Raw genomic sequence first — 25,307 nt, forward strand, 5'->3', positions numbered from 1 at the left:
TAACACTCGTTTGATGACTTATTTGAGGGAATGTAATAATGTTATCTATCACATCCGCTAATCTGTTGCTCTTTGAACAACTCGGGATATTTATCGGCGAGATGTTTGGCCAAGTTGGACGTGATTTGCTCTTTTCACCTGCAGGTTTGAAACATCGTTTACAGACGGGTTATGTTGTGTCTGTGTCAGCAACGTAACGGGGGGAGGGGGCTGGGAGGATTACACTGGAAGAAGCGCCCATATTTCACGTAAGGCATCATGGCAGCTAGGAATAATGTGGATAGCAGTAAATAATAATAATAATAATTGTTATTATTATTATTATTATTATTATTATTATTATTATTATTATTGTTGTTATTAGTAGTAGTAGTATTAATTATTACTTTCTATGTAGTACTTATTATGGTTGTAATGATAGTGAGAATGAGTATGAATTACACTTATAACAGTATAATTAGTAACACCAATATAATAATAATAATCCTCATAGTTATGAGACGTTACCTAACAAGCACGTCATTGGCGAGCTCCACCAGCTCTCCGTCGATGTTCCAGGGGAAGGCTCGCTCAGATTGGATGACGTCTCCCTCATCCTCCTCAGCCCAGCCAACTGGCGTGCGGAGGCGGAGCCTCACTGCCGACACGGTGTGTGTCTCCACGAATGGGAAGTTGAACTGTGGAGAGAGGGGGCGGGGTCAATTGGATGAGCCAATAGGAGACCGGCTGAGAGGAGAAACGTTGGTCTTTCCATTGGGGCTGCTTCTAACTATTATGTTCATTATCGATTAATCTGTTGATTATTTTCTGGAATAATCGATTAGGTGTTTGGTCTATAAAATGTCAGAAAATGTAAAAAAATGTGGATCAGTGTGTTTCCTAAAGCCAAAGATGACGTCCTCAAATGTCTTGTTTTGTCCACAACACAAAGATATTCAGTTGACTGTCATAGAGGAGTAAGGAAACCAGAAAATATTCCCATTTAACAAGCTGGAATCTGAGAATTTTGACTTTTTTCCCCATAAAAGAATACTCAAAACGAATAAGCGATTATTTAAATAGTTTGCGATTAATTTAAAAGTTGACAACAATTTATTTTTTATTTTATAAATCGATTAATTGTTGTAGCTCTACTATCCATTCACTTTAAGTAGACAAGTAGATGGACCCTTTAAAGTTTGAGCCTCAAACTTTAAGGGGAAGTTCAGGCCTGTAACATGCACTCTGACTCTACAGCAGGGGGCAGCAACACACCTGTGCAGTACCGTTCATACCACACACACACACACACACACACACACACACACACACACACACACACAACCACACAACTGTCTGTCTTCTTCAGTGTATGTGAAGGAAGGTTCTGTACAGTATGAATGGATGACATGCATCTTGTGTTTTTGTAATAATTTGCTTTATATCGGCCTCAGCCGGGTCTAGTGGGCGAGGGTGTATGATGTTCGACAGACCCGAAACACCTTACGACCCCAGTTAACATCACTGATGACGCGTCCCAGCGCATGCTGTAGTATGTATTTTTAATTATATATAATATATATATATATATATATATATATATATATATATATATATATATATAAAAAATATATATAATATATATAATATATATATATATATATATATATATTTTTTTTTTATTATATATATATATTATATATATATAATTAAAAATACATGCTACAGCATGCGCTGGGACACGTCATCAGTGATGTTAACTGGGGTCGTAAGGTGTTTCGGGTCTGTCGAACATCATACACCCTCGCCCACTAGACCCGGCCGAGGCCGATTAAGACCCCGACCCACGTCCCGGAAGCAGCCGCTCACGGATCAGCCTTCCTACTCTGTCTGGAACGTTGCCCGCGGAAGGGTTGATCATGCCCACTCCTCTGCAATAGAGCTAGTGCTACACCGCAGCATTGAAAGACCCTTCGGTGCATGGAGGGCTAAGGCCCTGTGGGTGAATCAAGGCCGCGCTCCTCCTTCGTCTCACCAGACCCTCCCTGGGGAAAACGCAATCCTACTATGCCGTACCATGGGCAGAGAGGATGCCTCAAGGAGGCCTGTGCGCTGCACGTCATTCGCCTGCGCCGAGCACCTCGCTCTAGCCTGAAGGACCCCAGGCCGCGCCGATGTTTACACAGATTTTCAGGAGGCTAATCCGTAGAGCTTGTGGATTTCTCCCTCACGAGAGAGCCAGGCTGGGGTGCTAAACCCATCCCGTACCAGATGCCGTCTCTCCGACCGTCAACTGTCTCTCCAGCTTGTCACCAAACTATACTTGGTTGTCACCTAGACTATTCCTAAGTGTCACTGGCCAGGCGAGCCAGAATACTACAATTCAAAATACATACTACAGCATGCGCTGGGACGCGTCATCAGTGATGTTAACTGGGGTCGTAAGGTGTTTCGGGTCTGTCGAACATCATACACCCTCGCCCATATATATATATATATACTGTATATATATATTAAGCAAATTATTACAAAAACACAAGATGCATGTCATCCATTCATACTGTACAGAACCTTCCTTCACATACACTGAGGAAGTGTGATGTCCTGGCGTGGCAAGGCTGTGCGTAATGACATATCCAAAAGGAATTTTACTTTGCGCTGCGCTGCACGGAGATGTGGGTGCGCTCCCACCGCAGCAAGGTATTTAGTGCGTAATAGGTCCTTTTTAAAGCTCTCAGCGCAAAGTAATTGCGCGCCGCTGACGATAGGATAATGCCATCTATCCCCACATTTTAGCGCTGAAACGCCTGCTTTGGTATGTGGCACGCCTATGCCCAGTGCAATTATAACAGGTAGGGATGTTCCGATACCACCTTTTTGCTGACCGAGTACAAGTAGGAGTACTGACATCTGGGTACTTGCCGCTACCGAATACCGATACCGAGTATTTGATTAGGGGTCGACAAAGTGTTTTTGTTATGCCTTATGGTTAATTAAAAGATAACTTTTCAATATTATGGGTTTTAGTCATTTTCTTTAGGTAGCCTACTTCGTTTTCACAAGACCACACAAATTTCACATAATGGGTATCACCTATACTTGATAGTCTCTTCTCTTGATGCCTTATACAACAAAAGTTTCCAAGTAATATGGAAAAAAAGTTTCCCATTAAATAAAGAAGTATGCTATGAATCAACCATTTAAACCACATATCTGTGCATCTCTTTTGTATTTGTTCTGCTGGTCTATTTTCATTCAAACATTAAACTAGAGGTTGCTTGTGTTCTTATGTTCATTATGTTGGGTCTAATAGTTGGATTACTACTTTAATGTTTATTGTAAAAACGAACGTTATCGTGCTTTTATTTTGAAGGCAAAACCAATCAACCGGAAGTGAAATTGGGAAAATGGTTGTTAAATTCACGGACATTAACGTTACACTTTTAAAACTTTAACCTTTAAGGCAGTATGGATTACGGGACACATAGCACGTATTACAACGATCTGGTAAGCCTTTGCTTGTTCCACAGCACTGTTGTCTGCTAGAAGAGCAACTAATGTTAACCTGTAAGTTGAACAGAAAGTGTTTTAGCTTGTTGAAGGGTAACTGCAGAGCTAATCAGTCAGACAGTGACAGTGATCGGCAAGCGATGCGGTGCAGGCTGTAGCCCTATCAGCTGATTACTGAGCTGATAGCTTTTTATTTCTCCTCACAAAGTGCTCCAGGCAGAGAAGCAAACAAACAGGCTGTTATAGTGAATCTTGTCTGCATGCATTAACAGCTCCCAGCAAGCAGAATTACGTCATGATAACGTTGTGATGACGTCTTTCAGTGACGTGCAGGACGTGGCCAAATCACAGCTGGTTTGGGGATGATTTGGACGTCTACGCGGGAACGTCAAGCTGACGTTGAAATATGACCGTTACCATGAATGGGCATGTTCAGTTATTCTATGTACACAGTGTATATTCAGCAGCTTTATACATAAAGCTATAATTATGTCCAGATTAACAATTTATGCTACATTTTCAAAAAATACTGCGCTGAGTGGGATTTGAACTCGCGATCTACAATTTACAGGACAGCTAATCTACCACTACGCTATGTTTGCTGAAATAATCTGCTGTATGTTGGAGTAATATAGCAAAACATGGACCCCTTGTTCTTTTTATACCGGTATAACATCCATGGAGTCAGGGCAGTCGGGACAGTTTTAATAAAAACGAAAGCTAATTTAATTCAAACCTTAATCTCGAAGAATCATTGAGGGTTTCCTCAAAATTTATACAAGTGTCACCACCAGCCTATAACGTTTGTTTACCCAGTGCTCCTGCACACGCAGGCTATACGAGACACGAATATAGCCTATACCGTAGGATTATGGCAGAAACTTGTTTTATATTTAAAACGTTGGCGTCAAGTATTTGTGGATCGGACATCACAGTGTAACCGTCTACAATCTGTGTAAGAAGAACTCCGAAACACATTAACGCCACCTACATTCCAATTTCCAACTCAAATGTATAGTTTACGCCTCGCAATGTATTTTCTCTCTTTCAAAACAATCTGGCAACAAGATATGCAAGTGAGACAATCGCAGGATTCCACCGCAATTCATCTCCTCGTAGTCCCGCCTCCACGAATAAACAGTTTGTTAATCAGCGCAGATTGTCCACATGCAAGTGCTGATCACTCGGATTTTGGATAAATAACCCAGGCTGAGAAATACGTGATTGATTGCAACCATTTAGTTATCCTCATGGATATTTCAGTGGTGACTGGTGAGTGAAATTAGTTGGATAGTGATTATACAGTGATAATCTGGGCCAGATCTGACTCGTCGTGATATGACTTGAGCTGGCCCCGATTGGGCTCTCTCGATTCATCCGGGTCTGTCCTTGCTTGCTGGGTTGTGTGAGCCTGACGCTGGCTTGCTACTTTGAGGTTAATGTCACATTGCATGCTGTAGGTGTAAAGTGGTATCGGGCGCGTGGCCGTGTCAATATCGGACGAGTACAAGTACAGCAAAATAGGCCAGTATCGGCTCCGATACCAGTATCGTATCAGTATCGGGACATCCCTAATAACAGGCATGCGCTCCCAATTTGCATTGCGCATGGCGTTAAACGAGCGCAAACGCTAAATTAGCGCTTTTGGGAAGATAGGGCCCAATGTCTTTTTTTTAATCTGGTGGAAGCAGACAACCCATTTAGTTGCAACTAACATAGGGCACTTAAGTCAATGATTTTGTGTCTGCCCTGGTATCTGTCACCTTTTTCACTATCCATGACTTTGCATGCATCCCTGAATAAGAGTCTAAATTACTATGTCTTTTGTCATTGTGTTTTATCTGGAGACTAAGCAGCATAGGCTTTCGGTTGTATTAAAGCCTTTATTTTTTTGTATTGAGTGATACACTTTACTAAAACACTCATATATTATTATGATGTCCCAGGTGTGCTTAAACTACAGGTTAAGAACAACTTTTCTTAAAGCAGGACTAAACCCCCAAACACTTTTTTTCAGCTTTTAACCAATATATATGACTTTGGGGGTGGTGTGTGAAGAATTCTGGTAAAAAATTCCACATTTGAGACCAAACTGTTACCATTGTACCATTTGTATCATTTTCAGCAGCATAAGTTCCCTCTATGGGTTGAACACTGCTTTTTTGTGTGCCCTCAAATGAATGGGATATTTGGTACATCGTGACGTCACGGTGGGGTTAGCACCACTCATGTGAAAAAAAATGTTTTCCCCCCATGTGATTACTGTAGTTCATGGGGCGCGAGCCCTTTAAGAGCAAAGCATCCATGGGAAATCGCCTACTGTGGCTAATATTAGCCGCTAGTTAGTTATGTTACAGGGCAGTAAAACGCCACTAAATGACCAAATTGATAGAACTTTTAACCATTTCGGGTAACACTGTTTCCATACGGATCACCAGCGTTAGTTTGTTGTTCATAATGTGACTATATTCATAACGTTTTCTATGATATCTATCTTGGATACACTGAGAATACTGGGAGGCGGGTGATAGCGTCTCAGTCGATGATTTGATTTGACCGTTCTGGGCACTGCTGTTGGCGTTGGCCAATCCTGGCGTGTTCCACCCCCAATCAATTGTGTCTGGCACAAAGGGAGTGGATTTCAGGACGAAACAGTCTCGAGCCACTAACGTTATCTTTAGAGCAATATTCCTGGAATGCAAGTTTAACTAAACAGTTACATGTCCTCTGCATTCTACATCAAATTAAGATATTACGGGTTGTTTTATTTTGTATGTTACATACTTATTGGCCAAATATTATGTTAGTTTATGGGGGAGGAATTCTGCCAGCTAAAGAAGGGAGTATAGGTGGCCATCTTGCCTGCAGAGTTTTCAAATCAAGTAGAATACCGTTTTGCAAGAAATCTGGGGGGTTTAGTCCTGCTTTAAATACAAAAATGTGAAATTATTATCGTATCTGTTATCGGACAGGAGAAGCAGATATTTACCGGTTATCGTATCAGCTGAAAAAATCCCCCCCAAAGTCTATCAATCCCCCCAATCTGAAGAACATACAAAGGGGGGTTATTCCCCCCCATTTTGCAAAGTGAATTTTAAGCCCTGATATATATAATCATATAGATCATTGATTTTATTTGACTTATTCATAATTTTTATTTCATTTATTTTTTAACTTTTATAATAATTGTATAGTATCCTGAACTGTAAGAACCTAGAATCTCAGCTGGGGACAGAGTCATGATATAGGCTGAGTCAGAAAAACAACTTGTTGCTATGGAAACTGTCACTCATCCCTCCCTCCGGCCTGGTCTGGGTAAATACAGAATGTAGGTCAATAAGGAAGCGGCCTGTTTACTGAGGCCCCATATTTAGTAAGTGGGTTAGATATTGTAGTTAGTGTGCACTCTGACATGCCAGGCCATGAGGGGAAGGACAACATGCTAAAGCTAGCTGTCTTTGAGAGAGACAGCATGCTAAAGCTAGCAGAGGGTGAGAGAGACAGACAGCATGCTAAAGCTAGCTGAGGGTGAGAGAAACAGACAGCATGCTAAAGCTAGCAGGTGGTGAGAGAGACAGACAGCATGCTAAAGCTAGCAGGTGGTGAGAGAGACAGACAGCATGCTAAAGCTAGCTGGGGGTGAGAGAGACAGACAGCATGCTAAAGCTAGCTGGGTGTGAGAGAGACAAACAGCATGCTAAAGCTAGCTGAGGGTAAGGAGACAGACAGCATGCTAAAGCTAGCTGGGTGAGAGAGACAGACAGCATGCCAATGCTAGCTGGGGGTGAGAGAGACAGACAGCATGCTAAAGCTAGCTGAGGGTAAGGAGAACAGATAACATGCTAAAGCTAGCTGGGTGAGAGAGACAGACAGCATGCCAATGCTAGATGGGGGTGAGAGAGACAGACATCATGCTAAAGCTAGCTGTCAGTGAGGGAGACAGACAGCATGCTAAAGCTAGCAGGCGGTGAGAGAGACAGACAGCATGCTAAAGCTAGCTGGGTGTGAGAGAGACAAACAGCATGCTAAAGCTAGCTGAGGGTAAGGAGACAGACAGCATGCTAAAGCTAGCTGGGTGAGAGAGACAGACAGCATGCCAATGCTAGCTGGGGGTGAGAGAGACAGACAGCATGCTAAAGCTAGCTGGGGGTGTCACCTGTCCACTGGAGCTGCTGTATCTCTTCAGGTGTTTGATGAACTCTGACCTGGAAGTGTTTTCTACTGCAATCAGCTCCGCGCTGCCATTGGCCAGCCTGTCACAAACAGGAAACAGATGTGATTGGTCAGTGATATCTGACCGTGACCTATCAGAGCGTGTGTAGTTATTACCTGGTGTTAGGCGTTAGGCGCCAGGTAATCTCTCGAGACAGACTTTCGACTTGCATCGAAAATCTGTCGGCAGGCGTACACAAAAGGTGTGTAACAGCGCTCACACGCATGCTTTGCGCTTTTAGAGTTACTACTTGCTACTAGCAATGAGCTACAGTTGTTATTGTTGTTTCATAGCGACAGACGGATTTGAGAGCGACACCCAGGGAGTGGAAAAGAAATGCATTAATAGAGAGGCAAAGTGTAACGTCACTTCCTGCATCATGGTTCAGCTAACGCTATAATCGGGAGAGACCATAGAACATTTCACTCGGACCAAAACTAAAAAAAAACATCGAAAAAATATTTTCTTTAAACCCAAATTTTTTTATGTTTTGGTCCCAGTGAAATGTTATGCGATCTCTCCTGTTTCTAAATATATCTGTACCGTTTGGTTTGAACCAGTAGAACTATTTTTCTATGCATTTTACGAAATGTGTATGGGAAAATAAATGGCGGATGAAAATCTCTGGTACAGTGCTGAAGCAGGAAGTACTCTAGGCAGTCACTTTGCCTCTCTATGGGCAGAGCCGGTTGGTTGGAGCCAATGGCAGAGCTTGCAGGGAGCGGAAAGGGATTTTCTTCTGCTTCTGCTTTCTTCTGCCCCCAGAGGTTAGAGATTTTGGTTTTGGTTTTTTTGTTTAACTGATGGGTTCCCAGATTGGGTGCCAGGCTGCAGGGGTGCGTGGGGGGTTGTGTGTGTGTGTGTGTGTGTGTGTGTGTGTGTGTGTGTGTGTGTACCTGGTATTGGGAGCCAGGCCGCGGGGGGCATGGGGGCTCAGGCAGGGGATGGACATGATGCTGATACTCAAATACAGGCCCTGATTCGTCCTCCAGGACTCCTCCCCCTCTGCAGCAACCAATCACATGACATATATATATATATATATATATATATATATATATATATATATATATATATATATATATATATATATATATATACCAAAAGCAAGTAGAGTGGAGTGGAGTGGAGCGTATGCGGTGTGCACCATAAGTAGTGATGGGGATCAAGACCCCCCAGCAAGCAAAATGACGTCATGATAACGTTGTGATGACGTCTTTCAGTGACGTGCAGGACGTGGCCAAATCACAGCCGGTTTGGGGATGATTTAAACGTCAAGGACGCGGGAACGTCAAGCTGACATCGAAATATGACCATTACCATGAATGGGCATGTTCAGTTATTCTATGTACACAGTGTATATTCAGCAGCTTTATACATAAAGCTATAATTATGTCCAGATTAACAATTTATGCTACATTTTCAAAAAATATAATACTGCCCTGAGTGGGATTTGTACTCGGGATCTACAACTTACAGTACACCACTACGCTATCTGTTCGCTGAAATTATATGCTGTACGTTATATAGCCTACCGTTTCAAAACATGGACCCCTTGTTCTTTTTATACTGGTATAACATCCATGGAGTTGGGACAGTTTTAATAAAAACTAAAGCTAATTTAATTCAAACCTTAATCTCGAACAATCATTGAGGGTTCCCTCAAAATTTACAAGTGTCACCACCAGCCTATAACGTTTGTTTACCCAGTGCTCCTGCACACGCAGGCTATACGAGACACGAATATAGCCTATACCGTAGGATTATGGCAGAAACTTGTTTTATATTTAAAACGTTGGCGTCAAGTCTTTGTGGATCGGACATCACGGTGTAACCGTCTACAATCTGTGTAAGAAGAACCCCGAAACACATTGCAGACAATTGCAGGATTCCCCGCAATTCATCTCCTCGTAGTCCCGCCTCCACGAATAAACAGTTTGTTAATCAGCGCAGATTGTCCACATGCAAGTGCTGATCACTCGGATTTTGGATCAATAAATAGCCCAGGCTGAGAAATACGTGATTGATTGCAACCATTTAGTTATCCTCATGGATATTTCAGTGGTGACTGGTGAGTGAAATTAGTTGGATAGTGATACAGTGATAATCTGGGCCAGATCTGACTCGTCGTGATATGACTTGAGCTGGGTTCCGATTGGGCTCTCTCGATTCAGCCGGGTCTGTCCTTGCTTGCTGGGCCGGTATTGATAGGTATCGATCGATAATTTCTCAAAACCCGAAAATCAATAAGGTCTGAGCTTATCAATACTGCTATCGAGACTAGCAGTTCCTATAATGTAACGTTATGTCTCGACTCAGACAAGAGTAATAATGTCCTTTACCTCAAATCACTGGTGCACAAACATACAACGATTCAACTATTTGAATTCAATTAAATTGTCTTCCAAGGCAAAGAAGAATTGAATTGCCTCACCATTAATTGCCTCACCAGGCAAGGCACATTTCACTCTGTTCAGACATCAAACAGTCACAGACTCACAGTTAACTCATTCTCCGCCATAGAACGTCATTTAAGAGACAACGCTTCTGCGCAATTGACGTCATCGGACGGCAATAAGTGTTTTCACCATCATGTGATAGATGGCTCTCTTACTCACCATGTGAAATAGTACAGCACGTCTAAAGGTGTACAGGAACGACCACGATTGTCTAACAAAACCAGGAAGCAGAAAAAAGCAACAATCTCCCATCAGAAAAGGTCCATAGCACAGCTCCAAGGCACGGCTCAAACGCTGGTCCAGCAGCTTGTATCGATACGGGATTGGACTCCATTACAGCATGGGGGCAGCCTGTCACTCAAACGTGAAGGATTTAGTTTTCACCACGCACCACTCAACCTGCACGCAACACGTCCACAAGTCACTTGTCCTCAGGAAATAGTAATCCAGTCCCTAAACTCTTGACGCCGTGTACATTTCAACCGGTAGATTGCTCCTGACATACAGTAGCCTACACAGACAACCAGTCGTCCCCCCACACAAGACGAATGCATAACACTGGCCAGTATCTGCCATCAAAGGCATTTATTCGAGTCAGGAGCCATGAAGATGACTTCATTTACAAAAATGCCATTTCCTGCGCTTTCTGGTCAGAGACTGCTGTTTTTGGTGAAAACGACCTACATTCAGGTGTCGATAACTAAAGAACGGATGAAGGTAGAATCAAACTTTTTTTTTCCTATGAAAGTTGAGGCTCTCTTCTCTCTTTTGGGATATTCAGTCTTTACGTAGTCATAGAAGAAAATATTCTGTGGGTCTTGGAAAATTAATGAAAATGATCAAAAACCCTGGCGGAGAATGAGTTAAGCAATAAAAGCAAAACCAGTTCTGTTAAGAATTTATTCTTGTCTTGTATTTCAACCAAATAATAGAAAAATATCGATAGTGGTATTGATAAAGACGGATCGTTAAGCAGTCTCAAAAATGGTATAAATATCAACAAAAATGAACAATCCACATTCCTCACCATAAGACAGGCACCTGTCTTACCTGAGTCCTGGTCCTGTTCCTGCTCTCTGAAACAGATCACATCATAAACATCTCAATTATAACAACATACACACATCAACACCAGTCCAGTCAGGTGGGCCAATCACATGCAGGTTGGTTGAACACACACACACACACACACACACACACACACACACAAAGAAAACTAGAATGACCGCACCACGGATATATGCCTCCACGAACAAGTGAGCAGTCGAGATGCATGTCTGTCCAGTATCCAGACTTTGACGTTTGAGCCAAATGTGAAGACATTTTGTGAATGTGTTACTGAGATATGGTGTTACCGAGCTTGAAAATAGCATTCGTGAGGTCACAGTGACCTTGAGCTTTAAGCACCAAAATCTAATCAGTTCATCCTTGAGTCCAAGTGGACATTTGAGGAAAATGGGATGAAATTCCGTGAAGGCGTTCCTGATATATTGCATTAAAGAGCTTGGAAATGGGGTTTGTGAGGTCACAGAGACCTTGAACTTTGACCACCAAAATCTAATCAGTTCATCCTTGAGTCCAAGTGGACGTTTGAAGCAAATTCGAAGAAATTCCATGGAGGCATTCCTCAGACATCACGTTAACGAACATCGGATGGACGTCTGTCCGTACGGACGGATGGACGTACGTACGGACAACCCTTGTGGGGTTCCTCAAGGATCCATTATGGGGCCCGTTCTTTTCAACCTTTATATGCTCCCTTTAGGCCTAATTATGCAAAAAAACAAAATAGCTTATCATAACTACGCAGACGACACTCAGCTGTATATAACTCTTTCCTCAGCTGACTATGCTCCCATAGAATCATTGTGCCAGTGCATTGGCCAAATAAATAACTGGATGTGCCAGAATTTCCTACAGCTAAACAAAGACAAAACAGAGGTGATCGTCTTTGGTCCCAAAGAACAAAGGCTTAAAATCACTGCACGCCTTGAGTCTCGATCCCTGAAGCCTAAGGATCAAGTCAAAAATCTTGGCGTTATTATTGATTCCTATCTCAACTTTAACTCCCACATTAGTCAATCAGAAAATCTGCTTTTTATCATCTTAAAAATATAGCAATATTATAAATATTGGACTCATTGGCAAACCCAACGAGTCCTCTATAAGTTTTTAGGTATTTTTGTAACTGCTGCGCCTGTTGCTTAATGCACTTTTTATGCTCCTTCTTAAAGTTTTGTTGTGATGCTTTTAAATGTCCATTTCATTCTCTTCTTTTATTCTTTTATTTTCTTGTCAACCATTTTATGTGAAGCACCTTGAATTGCCTCTGTGTATGAAATGTGCTATACAAATAAACTTGACTTGACTTGACTTGACAACCCGAATCCATAATGCCTCTGGCCTGGCTATCGTCGGCGGAGGCATATAAAGGGGTACCCAGTGTGTTAAAAAGGGGTAAACAGTGTGTTAAAAAGGGGTACCCAGTGTGTTAAAAAGGGGTACCCAGTGTGTTATAAAGGGGTACCCAGTGTGTTAAAAAGGGGTAAACAGTGTGTTAAAAGGGGTACCCAGTGTGTTATAAAGGGGTACCCAGTGTGTTATAAAGGGGTACCCAGTGTGTTAAAAAGGGGTAAACAGTGTGTTAAAAAGGGGTACCCAGTGTGTTAAAAAGGGGTAAACAGTGTGTTAAAAAGGGGTACCCAGTGTGTTAACTCATTGAGTGCCAATGACGACAATCGTCGTCAATTCAAATACTGACGTAGAGTGCCAATGACGACGATTGTCGTCAATTGCGTTTTTTGACGGTGGGACGTGGATCAAAGCCAGATCCATCTCCTGTGAAAGTATGGTGGATGTTGAATGTGTAAAAGCTATTTTATGGACCCATTAGGTGGCGACAGTGCTCTCCAGATTAGAGAAAGGCGAGGAAAAAAGAGAGAAGAAGTCATGGGGAAACGGAAATCGCATCCGTATGCATCGATATGCATGAAGCATAACGTTAGCTGTGCCTGCAGCAGCCAATGAATCTGCTGCCACAATTGAGCCCCTCCGTGTCCGCTGCGATAGCCCATCTGCATGATTAGTTGTGGAGTTGTTATTATTCTCAACTGGAAGCGATGGGAGCCGGTAACAAATACACGCGGAACGCTGTAAAAAAGCTGGATGTAGCGCACTTTTCAGTGCAGAGCAAACTCAGCAGAGAGCCACCAGAGACACCAGAGACACACCCACGGAGGAGGGGTTTGCAGTTGAGGGGGGGGGGGGGGGTGGGGCACGCAGGGCAGCATACAACACCGACCCAGACAGACCCAGACAGCAGGACAGGATTGGCAACACAAGCTAGAATATCTGATGCCCACCAGCAGTAAATCAAGACCAGCAAGAAGCTGCAACCAGCAGCGCACGCAGGTGCCAGCGCTGCTGGTTGCAGCTAAAAAATATTATTTTGTCAAACAAAATTCCTTTGTTTTCACTGTTTTATTGAAGGAATTTATTTTTGAGGTGTCACATCAGAAAATATTAGCTTCAGAGTCAGTGAATGTGCTTGAAATGCTTCATTTCACAAAAGGCTAATTATCTCAGCTTCTAATTTGAAACGTCTCTTTTTGCTCAAAACAACCTATCTTCTCCGGCTCATAACTAAAGAACGGAAAATGATATCAATAAACTTTTTTTTGCTGATGATAGAAGAGAGTCTTATCGTTCTTTGGGCGTGTTCGGTGTTTACATTACATTACAGTAATATCACACAATATTCTGTGGGCCTCGAGAAATCACTGAAAACGCTCTGAAACTCTGGCACTGGGAGCGTCTGTTCTCCAAAAGTGGCTGGCACTCAATGAGTTAAAAAGGGGTACCCAGTGTGTTAAAAAGGGGTACCCAGTGTGTTAAAAAGGGGTAAACAGTGTGTTAAAAAGGGGTACCCAGTGTGTTATAAAGGGGTAACCAGTGTGTTAAAAAGGGGTACCCAGTGTGTTAAAAAGGGGTAAACAGTGTGTTAAAAAGGGGTACCCAGTGTGTTAAAAAGGGGTAAACAGTGTGTTAAAAAGGGGTACCCAGTGTGTTATAAAGGGGTAACCAGTGTGTTAAAAAGATGTACCCAGTGTGTTAAAAAGGGGTAAACAGTGTGTTAAAAAGGGGTACGCAGTGTGTTAAAAAGGGGTAACCAGTGTGTTAAAAAGGGGTACCCAGTGTGTTATAAAGGGGTAACCAGTGAGTATGAGAATGTTTTTTTACCCTTGCTCAAACAAGTACCTGTCTGTCTCTGGGAGAAAAGACAGCTCACAATCCTCTGGTCTGAGAGAGAGAGAGAGAGAGAGAGAGAGAGAGAGAGGGAGAGGGAGAGGGAGGGATAGACAGACAGAGACAAAGAGAGAGAGACATAGAGAGACAGAGATAAAATTATTCTTCTGAAATATCTCATTTAGAAACAGTGTGTGCATGTGTTTGTGTGTGTGTTTGTGTGTGTGTTACCTCAGTCGAGCAAGTGTGTTGACCAGAGCGTACTCTCGTCGCCGTGACGACGGCATCCACCTCTTCGTCTCCGCTAATGCTAAGGTCCGCCCACCGAAGCCAAACATAGCGGAGAAACCGTAACGCACCAATCGGCCGCGAGAAGAGAAACTACACATGTCTACCTGCTGGAGATGACCTGGCGAGAGAGAGACAGACAGACAGACAGACAGGCAGACAGACAGACAGGCAGGCAGGCAGACAAGCAGGCAGGCAGACAGACAGTCAGACAGGCAGGCAGGCAGACAGACAGACAGACAGGCAGGCAGGCAGACAGACAGACAGACAGACAGACAGACAGGCAGGCAGACAGACAGACAGACAGACAGACAGACAGACAGACGGTGATGAAGACCGGTTCAGATTACGCCCCAACCTTCAGATCAGAAAAATGAGGCCAACGCTTAAGTGTCAAAAACTGCAGTTCCTCGACTGGCCACATGAGGCCACTTCCAAAGTGAGTCATACCCCATAGACCTCATGTTATGTCCAACTTTACAGCAGGAATACCGTAAAACTTCCAATAAGAGCCCAGTCCCCAATTGCTGCCGAGTCTCCAATAACTGCAGGGGGTCCGAGTCAATTTAGCATAATAAGCGCCAGTCTCCGTAAACCGCCAGGGCGTTTATTAGAATAAATATGTTTTTTTCCCATTACGGTATGTTTTTGTGTTGACTGAATTCAGTCACTTACAGTAATGACGTTGTTTTGGAGGAAGTCAGGCGAAAGTCAGTCAGTCATTTTCAGAGATTGTACTTTCTCCCCCTGTCAGACAGTTTTATATTTTATTTATACATGCCGTAACTGACATGTTTCAAGTATGCATACCGCATTGTTTAATGCTAAGGATTCGTGTAGGCAACGTGCTGGAGACGCTGTCTAACCAAAACGGTGGGCAACTTAGGCAAACGTAATGTTACAGTTGTGCCTTGTAAAAGTGCATTTCTCTCAGCGGAACAGCGATCATAAATGCAGGATGGATTATACCCATTATACTGGACATGTATTGGAAACTTGCCGTCTACCTATTTGGTAAGTCTGCTTGTTTTGTGTAGTGCTGCAGTGCTGTTTGTTTAGCGTTAGCTTGGTAGCTACGTTAGCGTGCTGCAGTGCTGTTTGGTTGGCGTTAGCTTGGTAGCTACGTTAGCGTGCCTTCTACAATAACGTTGCTTTGCTGGGAGAGTCTGGCAAGCGAGACTAACGTTGCTATGACTTCTTTCCAATGAAACACAAACAACTGAATGTGTGAGCGGTAGGCTAATGTTACTTGTTTAAAAGATGGTATGGTTGTTTGGCAGAGCGAGAAGAGGAGAGCAATGATATTGCAACGTAGTTGGATGATGATGAAGATGAAGGCTATCAGTTGTTTGTATTCATTCCAGTCCGTTGTACAATACTAGGCATGTTCAAAACTGCCTGTACCTACCCTCTTGTGTGTACTAAGTACTATGTCACTGGTTTAAGCAATTTGATACTTTCCGTTTTTGCTGAGCAGGAATTCTGTAGCAAAAAAAAAACTTGCCTGGGTCAATTTCGTGCAATAAAGAAATAACCGCCTGACTCCAATTGCCGCCGAGTCTCCAATAACCGCAGGGGGTCTGAGTCAATTTAGCATAATAAATGCCTGGGTGTTTATTGGAAGTTTTACAGTAAACATGTTTACAGCCTGGTAAAAAAAAAAGTATGGGGAGTGAATTTTTATATAACTCACCCATTTATACATTATATGGTTGCAAAGAGAAGTCTGATTGTATACAAGTCAATGGGAAAATGACCCTACTTCTCACATGATTTATGACCTCAGTAAACGCTTTCCCAATGAGCTCGTCCATCATTGAGCAAGAGCAGGCAGCTCTTCTCATCCAAATATGGTCGCCGCTGGCAAAAAAAATAAGAAAAAAGATGGTGACGGTCACTATCAAAACTTGAGGCTCCAAACGGCCGTGATGCAAATTTTTGCTATGTTCAACTCCATAGAGTTATGCTAAAAGCGTTAAAGTGGTTTGTCCAAGTGGTGTTGCCATAAGCAGCTGTCCAAGATGGTGGAGCCGCGCGCGCATGCACGGTGCAAATCGGGCAGTGACAGATGGAACTCCGCTCACCCTCACTTGCCTCCATCATGGTGGCGGCTCGTGGGGATGCACAAGTTCAACAGTTAGTTACAGTGAGAGTCTAGACCACACATGGGCAAAATACGGCCCGCGGCCCATGGGCGCCACCTGTGTGGCCCGCGATGGAATAAAAAAAAAAAAAAAAAATTACACACACACAGTGCACCTGAACGCAACATGTAAGATACCCGCTGAATAAGTGTCCAAATGTTCATGTCATATTCTGGCCAATACTCCACTTCTGTTATAGCATTTCAGTCTGGAATATGGAATATCTTTCAATAATCTTTATGACTAAAAGGCTACATTGAAGTAGAAATTTAAATAACTCAAATAACTCATTGGTTTTGGATTTATTTAGCTTCAAGAGTGCATTTTTGTTCGTGTGACCCTCAACACAGGCTTTGATCATCCCGGGACACTTACTGATACTTATGCTTAAATGAACCCACTCATATTCTGATTTATTTGAAGAAAAACATTTCAGCTAGTGGAAATTCGAATTGGCTGGTAACTTTAAAATATAGCAGCCATATTGGCAGGTGGTCAAAAAAGTTAATTTCAAGCCCTGAGAGCAGGTGGTGACATAGGAGTGAGTGAGAAAAGGATCAAATATTGGTGGTTAAGACTGAATAATGACATCACAACTGTTAATTTAAAATGAGTTATTCCTCTAAACCAGGCTACAAATGCACCAAATTTTTCGCGCTGGCACCGTTCGGCCCTCAGCAAAACCTGGTATCGAGGACATTTTTTGTGGCCCTCTCTATTAGTGTTGTCACGGTACCAATAATTCAGTAGTCGGTACCGGTACTAGTGAATTTCCACGGTACTCGGTACCAATTTCGGTACCACGGTAAAAAAACAGACTGATATTTCTTGAACATATTCTCCTTTATTAAAGTATGCAACTATTTCCAATTAACAAATGGCATGTAGCCTTCAACTTTAAAACAAAACAATGTGCTTCTGCTTACTTCTTCTTACATTCAACTCTGTATGGCAGTGAGTACAGACAGTGGCATGTAGCCCTCAAGTATTTTATTTTATTATTATATTAAATATTATAATTTAATTTATTTCACAGAATTGCTGGAATCCTTTTTTTTCAACGGTGTATATTGGTATTTGATCGATGCATAGGAATTCTGCCAATGCCCTATCACACTTTCTTGCTTCATGTGAGTTCTTGTCATATTTCCTCTGCTTTTCAAAAACATCAGGAATTGTCTGCTGGGTGGTCTTTTGGGCTCCGCGACTTGTGCCTTCCTCTTCATCTTCATCTCTCGCATACTGTTAAATGGAAAGTAACGTCAGTGAGATTTACTAAAATAAAGAGATGATAAAGACAACTGCACATACACACATGTAGAGTGCAAGCAATTTTATGTAGCTAGTTTTAACACATTGACTGCCAGCCGTTTTTTTCTTGCTGTAGGTAGCTTCTGCCAAGCCGTTTTTTTGAGGATTGTGGCTCATTTTACAAGCGCCGAGGATTATTTTCTGCTTGGAGTTTGTGAACATACAATATCTCAAAAGTACTAATAGAATGTGTACTTTCTCTGTCTAAAAGAGTTAGTTTGTAGAGTTAGTAGTTATGTAAGCATTATCAGTTGAATACAGCATGGTTTTAGCATCAGAACAAATATTCAGAGATAAACGGCTTTTTGTGAAATTCGATAGAGCTGTCACTTTAACCATTCATTTTTGGCTCTCTCTCTCTCTCTCTCTCCCTCCCCCTCTCGCTCTCTCTCTCTCTCTCTCTCTCCCTTCCCCTCGCTCTCCCTCCCTCTCTCTCTCTCTCTCTCTCTCTCTCCCTCCCTCTCGCTCTCCCTCCCTCTCTCTCTCTCTCCCTCCCTCTCGGGAGGGAGACGCACTAGGTTTAATCCTAGTGAGAGGGGGAGAGGGAGAGAGAGAGAGAGAGAGAGAGAGGGAGGGAGGGAGAGAGAGAGAGCGAGAGAGAGAGAGAGAGAGAGAGGGAGAGAGCGAGAGGCAGAGTTGCTCAACTCCTCCCTCTTCTTGGGTGCAGCGGCCGTCACAGTCTCAGTGCTTTTGCTGCTCTCCTGTGCCTGTCTGCAGGCTGCTGTTTGAGGAAGTCGGCATGGACTCGCTCGCTTCTTGGGAGTTTTGGTTGAGAGAAGCTTTTGCGATTCTGGTCATATTTATGCTGCGTGTTTCAAAGTGTGTTCCACCTGTAATGTATTATGTAAATTTGCAATCCCGCATCGCCAGCAATCAGCGTGAAAACGAGAGCGTTTTCCCCCAACCATTTTCATGAGAATGTAATACTGTAAAATCGCCTCGCCATTTCCTTGGAATGGCTTGCTCCCTTTTTCTTTGATTTCGCTCGTCTGGGGGAGCACTGTCAACACTTAGTGGGTCGGTAAAATAGATTATACACATTCAATACCTCCAATAATTGTACAGGAGACGTAAAAGGGATTGATCAACACCCCACCGTCAAAAAAAAAAAAACGATTTTTTTGACGTATCCATACGTCCTTGGCAGTGAAGCGCTGGATTTTTTTTGACGTATGCATACGTCGCTGGCAGTTAACGTGTTAATTCACGGACATGTTTCACCCGAAAGAAGCTTGTATTTATTTTGATGCCATGTTGAACTATGGCTAAGTTCGGCTATTAGCCGTGTCCCATAATGATTCCATTACAAACATTGCATTGCACACACGCTACACTATGCTAGCTAATGCTGTACCAGGTATTAGCCGGGTCCCATAATGATTCCATTACGAAACACGTTAACGTTATTACGTTAACGTTAGCCAAACGTTTTTTTGGTTACACAATGCATTGCCAGCTATCTCAAAAACTAATGTGACAGGATAAGGTCCGTTTGATATGTTGTTAAACGTGTTATTTTACACCATTTGAAAGAATTAACCCACCTTGGATTCTTTGAACAGGTCTGGGTGCCTGTCTTTCAGGTGCTTGGCGAGATTGGATGTGTTACCCTGTTTGGTTTGGAACTCCCTTTCACACTTTTTGCAGATGGGGCTTTGGGGACTGATATTTCCAAATGCGACTCTTTGCATTCTTCTTCTCAACAAGTTGAGTTGTTGGAATAGGAGCAGCCGCTCCTGCTGCAGCCGTAGCCATTCTCTTCGCCGCCTGTGCACACTGCTCGTGCCAACAAGCTGTGAATGACTGTTCGCGATTAGTGTGGACGTTCGGGGACACCGTAGTCCCAGAAGTGCGCAGGGCTGTATGCACAGTATGTATGTGTGTTGCTCAGGCAGACAGGCTAACGTTAGCTGGCGGCTGGGTCCATGAAGCCAAGCCATGGTGGCAAACTAAATAGTAAATTCGGTACCCTCTGTACCATGAAAAACAGGTACCGTTCAGTACCGTAGCAATGTAGTACCGTCCAAGTACCGAAGTACCGAGTACCGTGACAACACTACTCTCTATCATCAAAGTTACCCATCCATGGTTACGGCATGACAATATTTGTTCGGCCCCTGGCAACAATCTGGGTTTCTCATGTGGCCCCTCATGAAAAATAATTGCCCACCCCTGGTCTAGACCGAGTCTAGTCTAGTGGCCGAACCGGTACGGGGTCTCCCTCCCCAGGACAGCATACTGTACATGTAAGAACCTACCTAGCACGATGTGCATGGCAGCAGTGACTGGATCTCTGACTCCATGAACAGAACATGAAACAACATCTGTAGATCCTGGAGAAAGAGACAGACAGACAGACAGACAGACAGACAGACAGATAGGCAGGCAGGCAGACAGACAGACAGACAGACAGACAGACAGGTCAACATATGAAAAATAACCACCTACCCCCCCAAATATATATATACTGTATATGTATGTATGTGTATATATATAATAATAATATAATAATTATATATATATATTTATAAAACGGCTCTCTCAAATCAAGCAATCTGATTGGTTCACAGCCATTGTATAAATCCCGTAACTCACTCCAATAACCCATGGCCATGGGTTATGAGTTGCCATGGCAACTCTCTTACTAAAAGGCTTTGGTTACCTCAAATGACAATGTAGAAAAAACAAAATGGCGGAGACAGCTGTCAGATCCTTGTGAATCGATCTTCGCTTATAACTAGGGGTGTCACAATATATCGTCCCACGAAATTTCGCGATAGTAAAACGTCACGATATGTATCGTTGACATGAAATCTCATATCGCAGATTTTTTTTATTTTATTTTTTTTCCCAAAAAAAGACTAAGAAACGTCTTTGTTTGTTGAAGTTCAATGTGTGGAAAGTAGTTCAGTTGAACAAGTCTCTGAAGAGACACATGAGAAGTTATACAGGAGAGAAACCATTCAATTGAGTTTCTGGCAAAACTGTTTACTTGACAGGAAAAACTGAAGATGCATAAAAAATAGACTAAGAAAAGTCTTGTTGTTTGAGTTTGAAGAAAAACTGAAGATGCATAATGAGAATTTATACTGCTGAGAAACCTTTTAGTTCAAAGTAAATCTAAGTGACGGTGTAACGGATAAGCCTTATCTCCAATCTCATGTTTTTTCTAGTTGTTATTGTAATAACAATTTCCCACAACAGCATGTTTTGTATTTGTGCATTTCAAATAAAATACTACTTTTCCAGTCATATATTGTCATTATTCAAGTTTAAAAAAATATTGTTAAAAACGTATCGTATCGTATCGTTATCGTGAACCCAGTATCGTGATACGTATCGTATCGTGAACTGAGTGTATCGTGACACCCCTACTTATAACTTTACTAATACTTAGCAGAAAATTATGTTTTGTACAAGAATAGACGCGGGCTAATGTCTTAACCCCTCTCTCGCGCGCCCTCACTCTTAACCCCGCATTACTAAATAAGACGTAACGTTAGTTGGTGTCGGCATACGGCTCTGGTGTCGGGCTTTGCAGAAAGCTCTCAGCTTCTCAGCAAGCGCCAGGATTGGCCAATGTCAACTTCAGTCTCCAGAACGATCCAATCAAATCACCCGCACGTCTATCTTCTTGCTAGAGGTCCCGCCTTACAGTAGTGTTTCAACTGACTCTATCAGAATGCCATGCCAGTCGGACTTATAGTATTATTATTATTATTATATTATCATACTGCGGCCTCGTGGGATAACAGCTGATCAGCGGGATATATTTGCCACAACACACTGGCTCTCATGCTATATTGCTTAAAATATATATATATATATATATATAATTATTAGATCTTCTTATAATTAGAGAAGTGTCCATGTGTGTGTGAGTGAGCAGAATTTTGTCCGGCCCCGGCTGTGCCGTTTTACGTGCGATTGGGCTGAAACTTTCAAGGGTTGTAAAGAGCACCCGTGTGGGTGACCTGACGGAGCCGTATTTTTAATTAAGGTGATTGCCCTAATTACCTAATGATGTGATGTCATCAGTGATGTCATCCTTCCTGGCTGAGGCCAGAAGAGTTGCGACATCTCCATTCACTCCAATGGACCAGTTTTTTACTCTCAAGAGTTCCAGGAAGTAAGGTCCTGGATTAAGCAGCACTGTCGAGTTGCAGCAAAATGGACAGATTGTGTTGTCCTTTGAAAGGTTTCTATTTTTCTTGAATCAAATTGTACATTATCAGCTTTATTTTAGCATGCAAAAGTAGCGCGAGACCCATTACTGGCTGTTCATTGGGTAATGAGTCTCGCATTTTGGTCCTCCGCTGACGCCACTCTCTCTAGAGTCTAGGGGACACTAGCTGAGGCTAATAACCTCAGTGATGATGTCATCAGTGATGTCGTCAGTGATGATGTCATCACTAATGATGTCATGTTTCAGACCAGGGGGGCCTAACTCACAGGGAGGTCCCCACGGGTCCACTAGTGTAATAAATCCTTCCTGGCTAAGTGGTGGGAGTATAAGTAGGGAGGGAGATAAGGGGCTCCCCAGGGGGGACGGGACTGGAGAGGGGGAGAGGAGCATCGGGTTTTACAGATCTAGGCTCGCCGCTGCGCAGGCTCGCCTGTCCTGCAGCTCGCCAAGCTGGCCCTGCTCATATTCGCAGCTCGGCTACTGCACGGCCTTGTCTGCAGCTCGGCCGCTGCGCGGCCTTGCCTGCAGCTCGGCCCTGTGGCCTTGCCTGCCCTATTGGCGCGTGCACAATGTGTCTCCCTCTCTCTCTCCCTCAGTCTCTCTCCCTCTCTTCTCTCTCCCTCTCCCTCAGTCTCTCTCATGTCTTTGTGTGTGTGTGAGTGAATTTATGACATCACTGATGATGTGATCAGTGGGATTTATGACATCACTGATGATGTCATAAGACAGAGAAACAAACAGACAGGGCTGCTGTGTGCCCTGGCCTGCCCTATTGGCATGCGCACCTCTTCCTTTCTCGCTCCCTCAGTCTCTCTCCCCCTCTCTCTCTCTCCCTCAGTCTCTCTCCCCGTCTCTCTCCTCGATCTCCCTCCCTCTCCTCCTCTCCCTCTCCTCTTTCTCCCTCTCCGTCAGTCTCTCTCTCCCTCTCCCTCAGTCTCTCTCATGACTGTGTGTGTGTGTGTGTGTGTGTGTGTGTGTGTGTGTGTGTGTGAATTTATGACATCACTGATGTAAGTAAGGCTGAGGCTATATTTCAGTGATGATGTCACTGATGACATCACTGATCTGATCCGCACTACTCTTCAATGGGAGAGGTGACACTGGAAGACTACCATTTCATACTATTGACGGAGATGAGCTATCTATATAATTAAGCAATATCACATGAGAGGGAATGCGGTTGTTGGCTAATATTGGCACTGCTGTGATTCGGTCGTAGGCACGAGGCCGCAGGCCGAGTGCCGAAGATAATCACAGCAGCAATTACAGCACAACCTCGAGTGTGATATTGCTTTTATACAACAGTTCTATTAAACAAAGCTGATTAAAAAAATGACAAAAAGCTGAGAAAATATTGATTTCTGTATTTATTCCTCCGCCAACAAAAATAGTCCCCTTAGCTTTCTGCTTTGCTGAAAATGTAGCCTAATCAGCCTAATTAACTGCAGGCTGTCTACTTTACTACTGTCTACTCTACAGCTGTGAAGCGTTTTGTTGATTAGGGAAGCTGTGAAGCGGAGTGATCTACACACAGTGAAGCACCAGTGCATTATCATGAATTATAAAACGGCTCTCTCAAATCAAGCAATCTGATTGGTTCACAGCCATTGTATAATTCCAGTAACCGAGTTCAATAACCCATGGCCATGGGTTATTGGTTGCCATGGCAACTCTCTTACTAAAAGGCAGCGCTGCGCTCGAGCCAAACAGCTTTCTCCTGATCTGCTGTATGGAGGGTCACTAGTCCTTCAAGTCTTGTACAATGAGTCATTATGGACGCATGATGGCGCAACTCTCTTACTAAAAGTACCTCAAAAACAAAATGGCGGAGACAGCTTTCAGATCCTTGTGAATCGATCTTCGCTTATAACTTTACTAATACTTCGCAGAAAATTATGTTTTGTACAAGAATAGACGCGGGCTAATGTCTTAACCCCTCTCTCGCGCGCCCTCACTCTTAACCCCGCATTTCTAAATAAGACGTAACGTTACTTGGTGTCGGCATACGGCTCTGGTGTCGGGCTTTGCGAAAAGCTCTCAGCAAGCGCCAGGATTGGCCAATGTCGACTTCAGTCTCCAGAACGATCCAATCAAATCACCCGCACGTCTATCTTCTTGCTAGAGGTCCCGCCTTACAGTAGTGTTTCAACTGACTCAGAATGACTCAGAATACCATGCCAGTCGGACTTATAGTATTATTATTATTATATTATTATACTTGGAAACCGTTTTATAAAAGCAATATAGCACTCGAGCTGCGTGGTGTTGTGGAGAATATGCGGCCTCGTGGGATAACAGCTTATCAGCGGGATATATTCTCCACAACACACTTGCTCTCAAGCTATATTGCTTAATTAGAACACGGCTCTCTTGAATACTCGATTCTGATTGGTCAATCAACAATATTCACCGGTCATTATTTCTCGACAACCGACCGCTGCTCTGCCACACCTGGATTAATCAGTTGATAAGAGCATTTTGTCAGCAAGACACAGTGTCTTAGACACTACTAATTAGGCCAACCAGTTGCAGCTGTGGTGTCTTTTAACGCTATTAAAAAATCTATTTGAATAATTATTTTTGTCAGATTATTGAATGATTTAGTTGTAGGCCGTGTTCTAAGCGGGATAATGGATAGTGAGCCGGTGATTACTGGAAATAATGACCTTCAGGTGAATGATTAAGCCCTCCGCTGCGCGTCGGGCTCAATATCACCTGTCGGTCATTATTTCGCCAGTAATCACCGGCTCACTATCCATTATCCCTTACATAACGGCACTCGTAGGATCCCTCTTGTCCAATCAAATTGCTCGGCCGGAACTAACTGTTGTATAATCCATCATCATCATCACTCTCCCTCTCTGTCTCTCTCTCTCTGTCACTCTCTGTCTCTCTCTCACCAGCAGGGATGATTCCCAGTGGAAGCTGTGGTCTGACTGGTTCCTCTGGGTTGTTTGCCGAGTTGTCCAGTT

General features: G+C 43.1%; 1 protein-coding gene across 1 annotated transcript in view; it reads right to left on the reverse strand.

Annotated features, from left to right (window-relative positions):
- cerkl (CERK like autophagy regulator) overlaps positions 1–25,307 on the reverse strand; it is a gene marked incomplete at both ends in the record, with an annotated part of 68,309 nt that overhangs the window by 956 nt on the left and 42,046 nt on the right. The window contains 8 exons of the mRNA XM_083638335.1: positions 508–677; positions 7,646–7,742; positions 8,599–8,707; positions 11,212–11,237; positions 14,401–14,460; positions 14,638–14,815; positions 20,408–20,482; positions 25,236–25,307. The exon at positions 25,236–25,307 is cut by the window's right edge and continues 65 nt beyond it. Coding sequence (XP_083494461.1) covers positions 508–677; positions 7,646–7,742; positions 8,599–8,707; positions 11,212–11,237; positions 14,401–14,460; positions 14,638–14,815; positions 20,408–20,482; positions 25,236–25,307 — 787 coding nt within the window. The remainder of the gene's footprint in view (positions 1–507; positions 678–7,645; positions 7,743–8,598; positions 8,708–11,211; positions 11,238–14,400; positions 14,461–14,637; positions 14,816–20,407; positions 20,483–25,235) is intronic.

Source organism: Poromitra crassiceps (assembly GCF_964638095.1).
Source record: "Poromitra crassiceps genome assembly, chromosome: 6".
In the NCBI taxonomy this organism is placed as follows: domain Eukaryota; kingdom Metazoa; phylum Chordata; class Actinopteri; order Beryciformes; family Melamphaidae; genus Poromitra; species Poromitra crassiceps.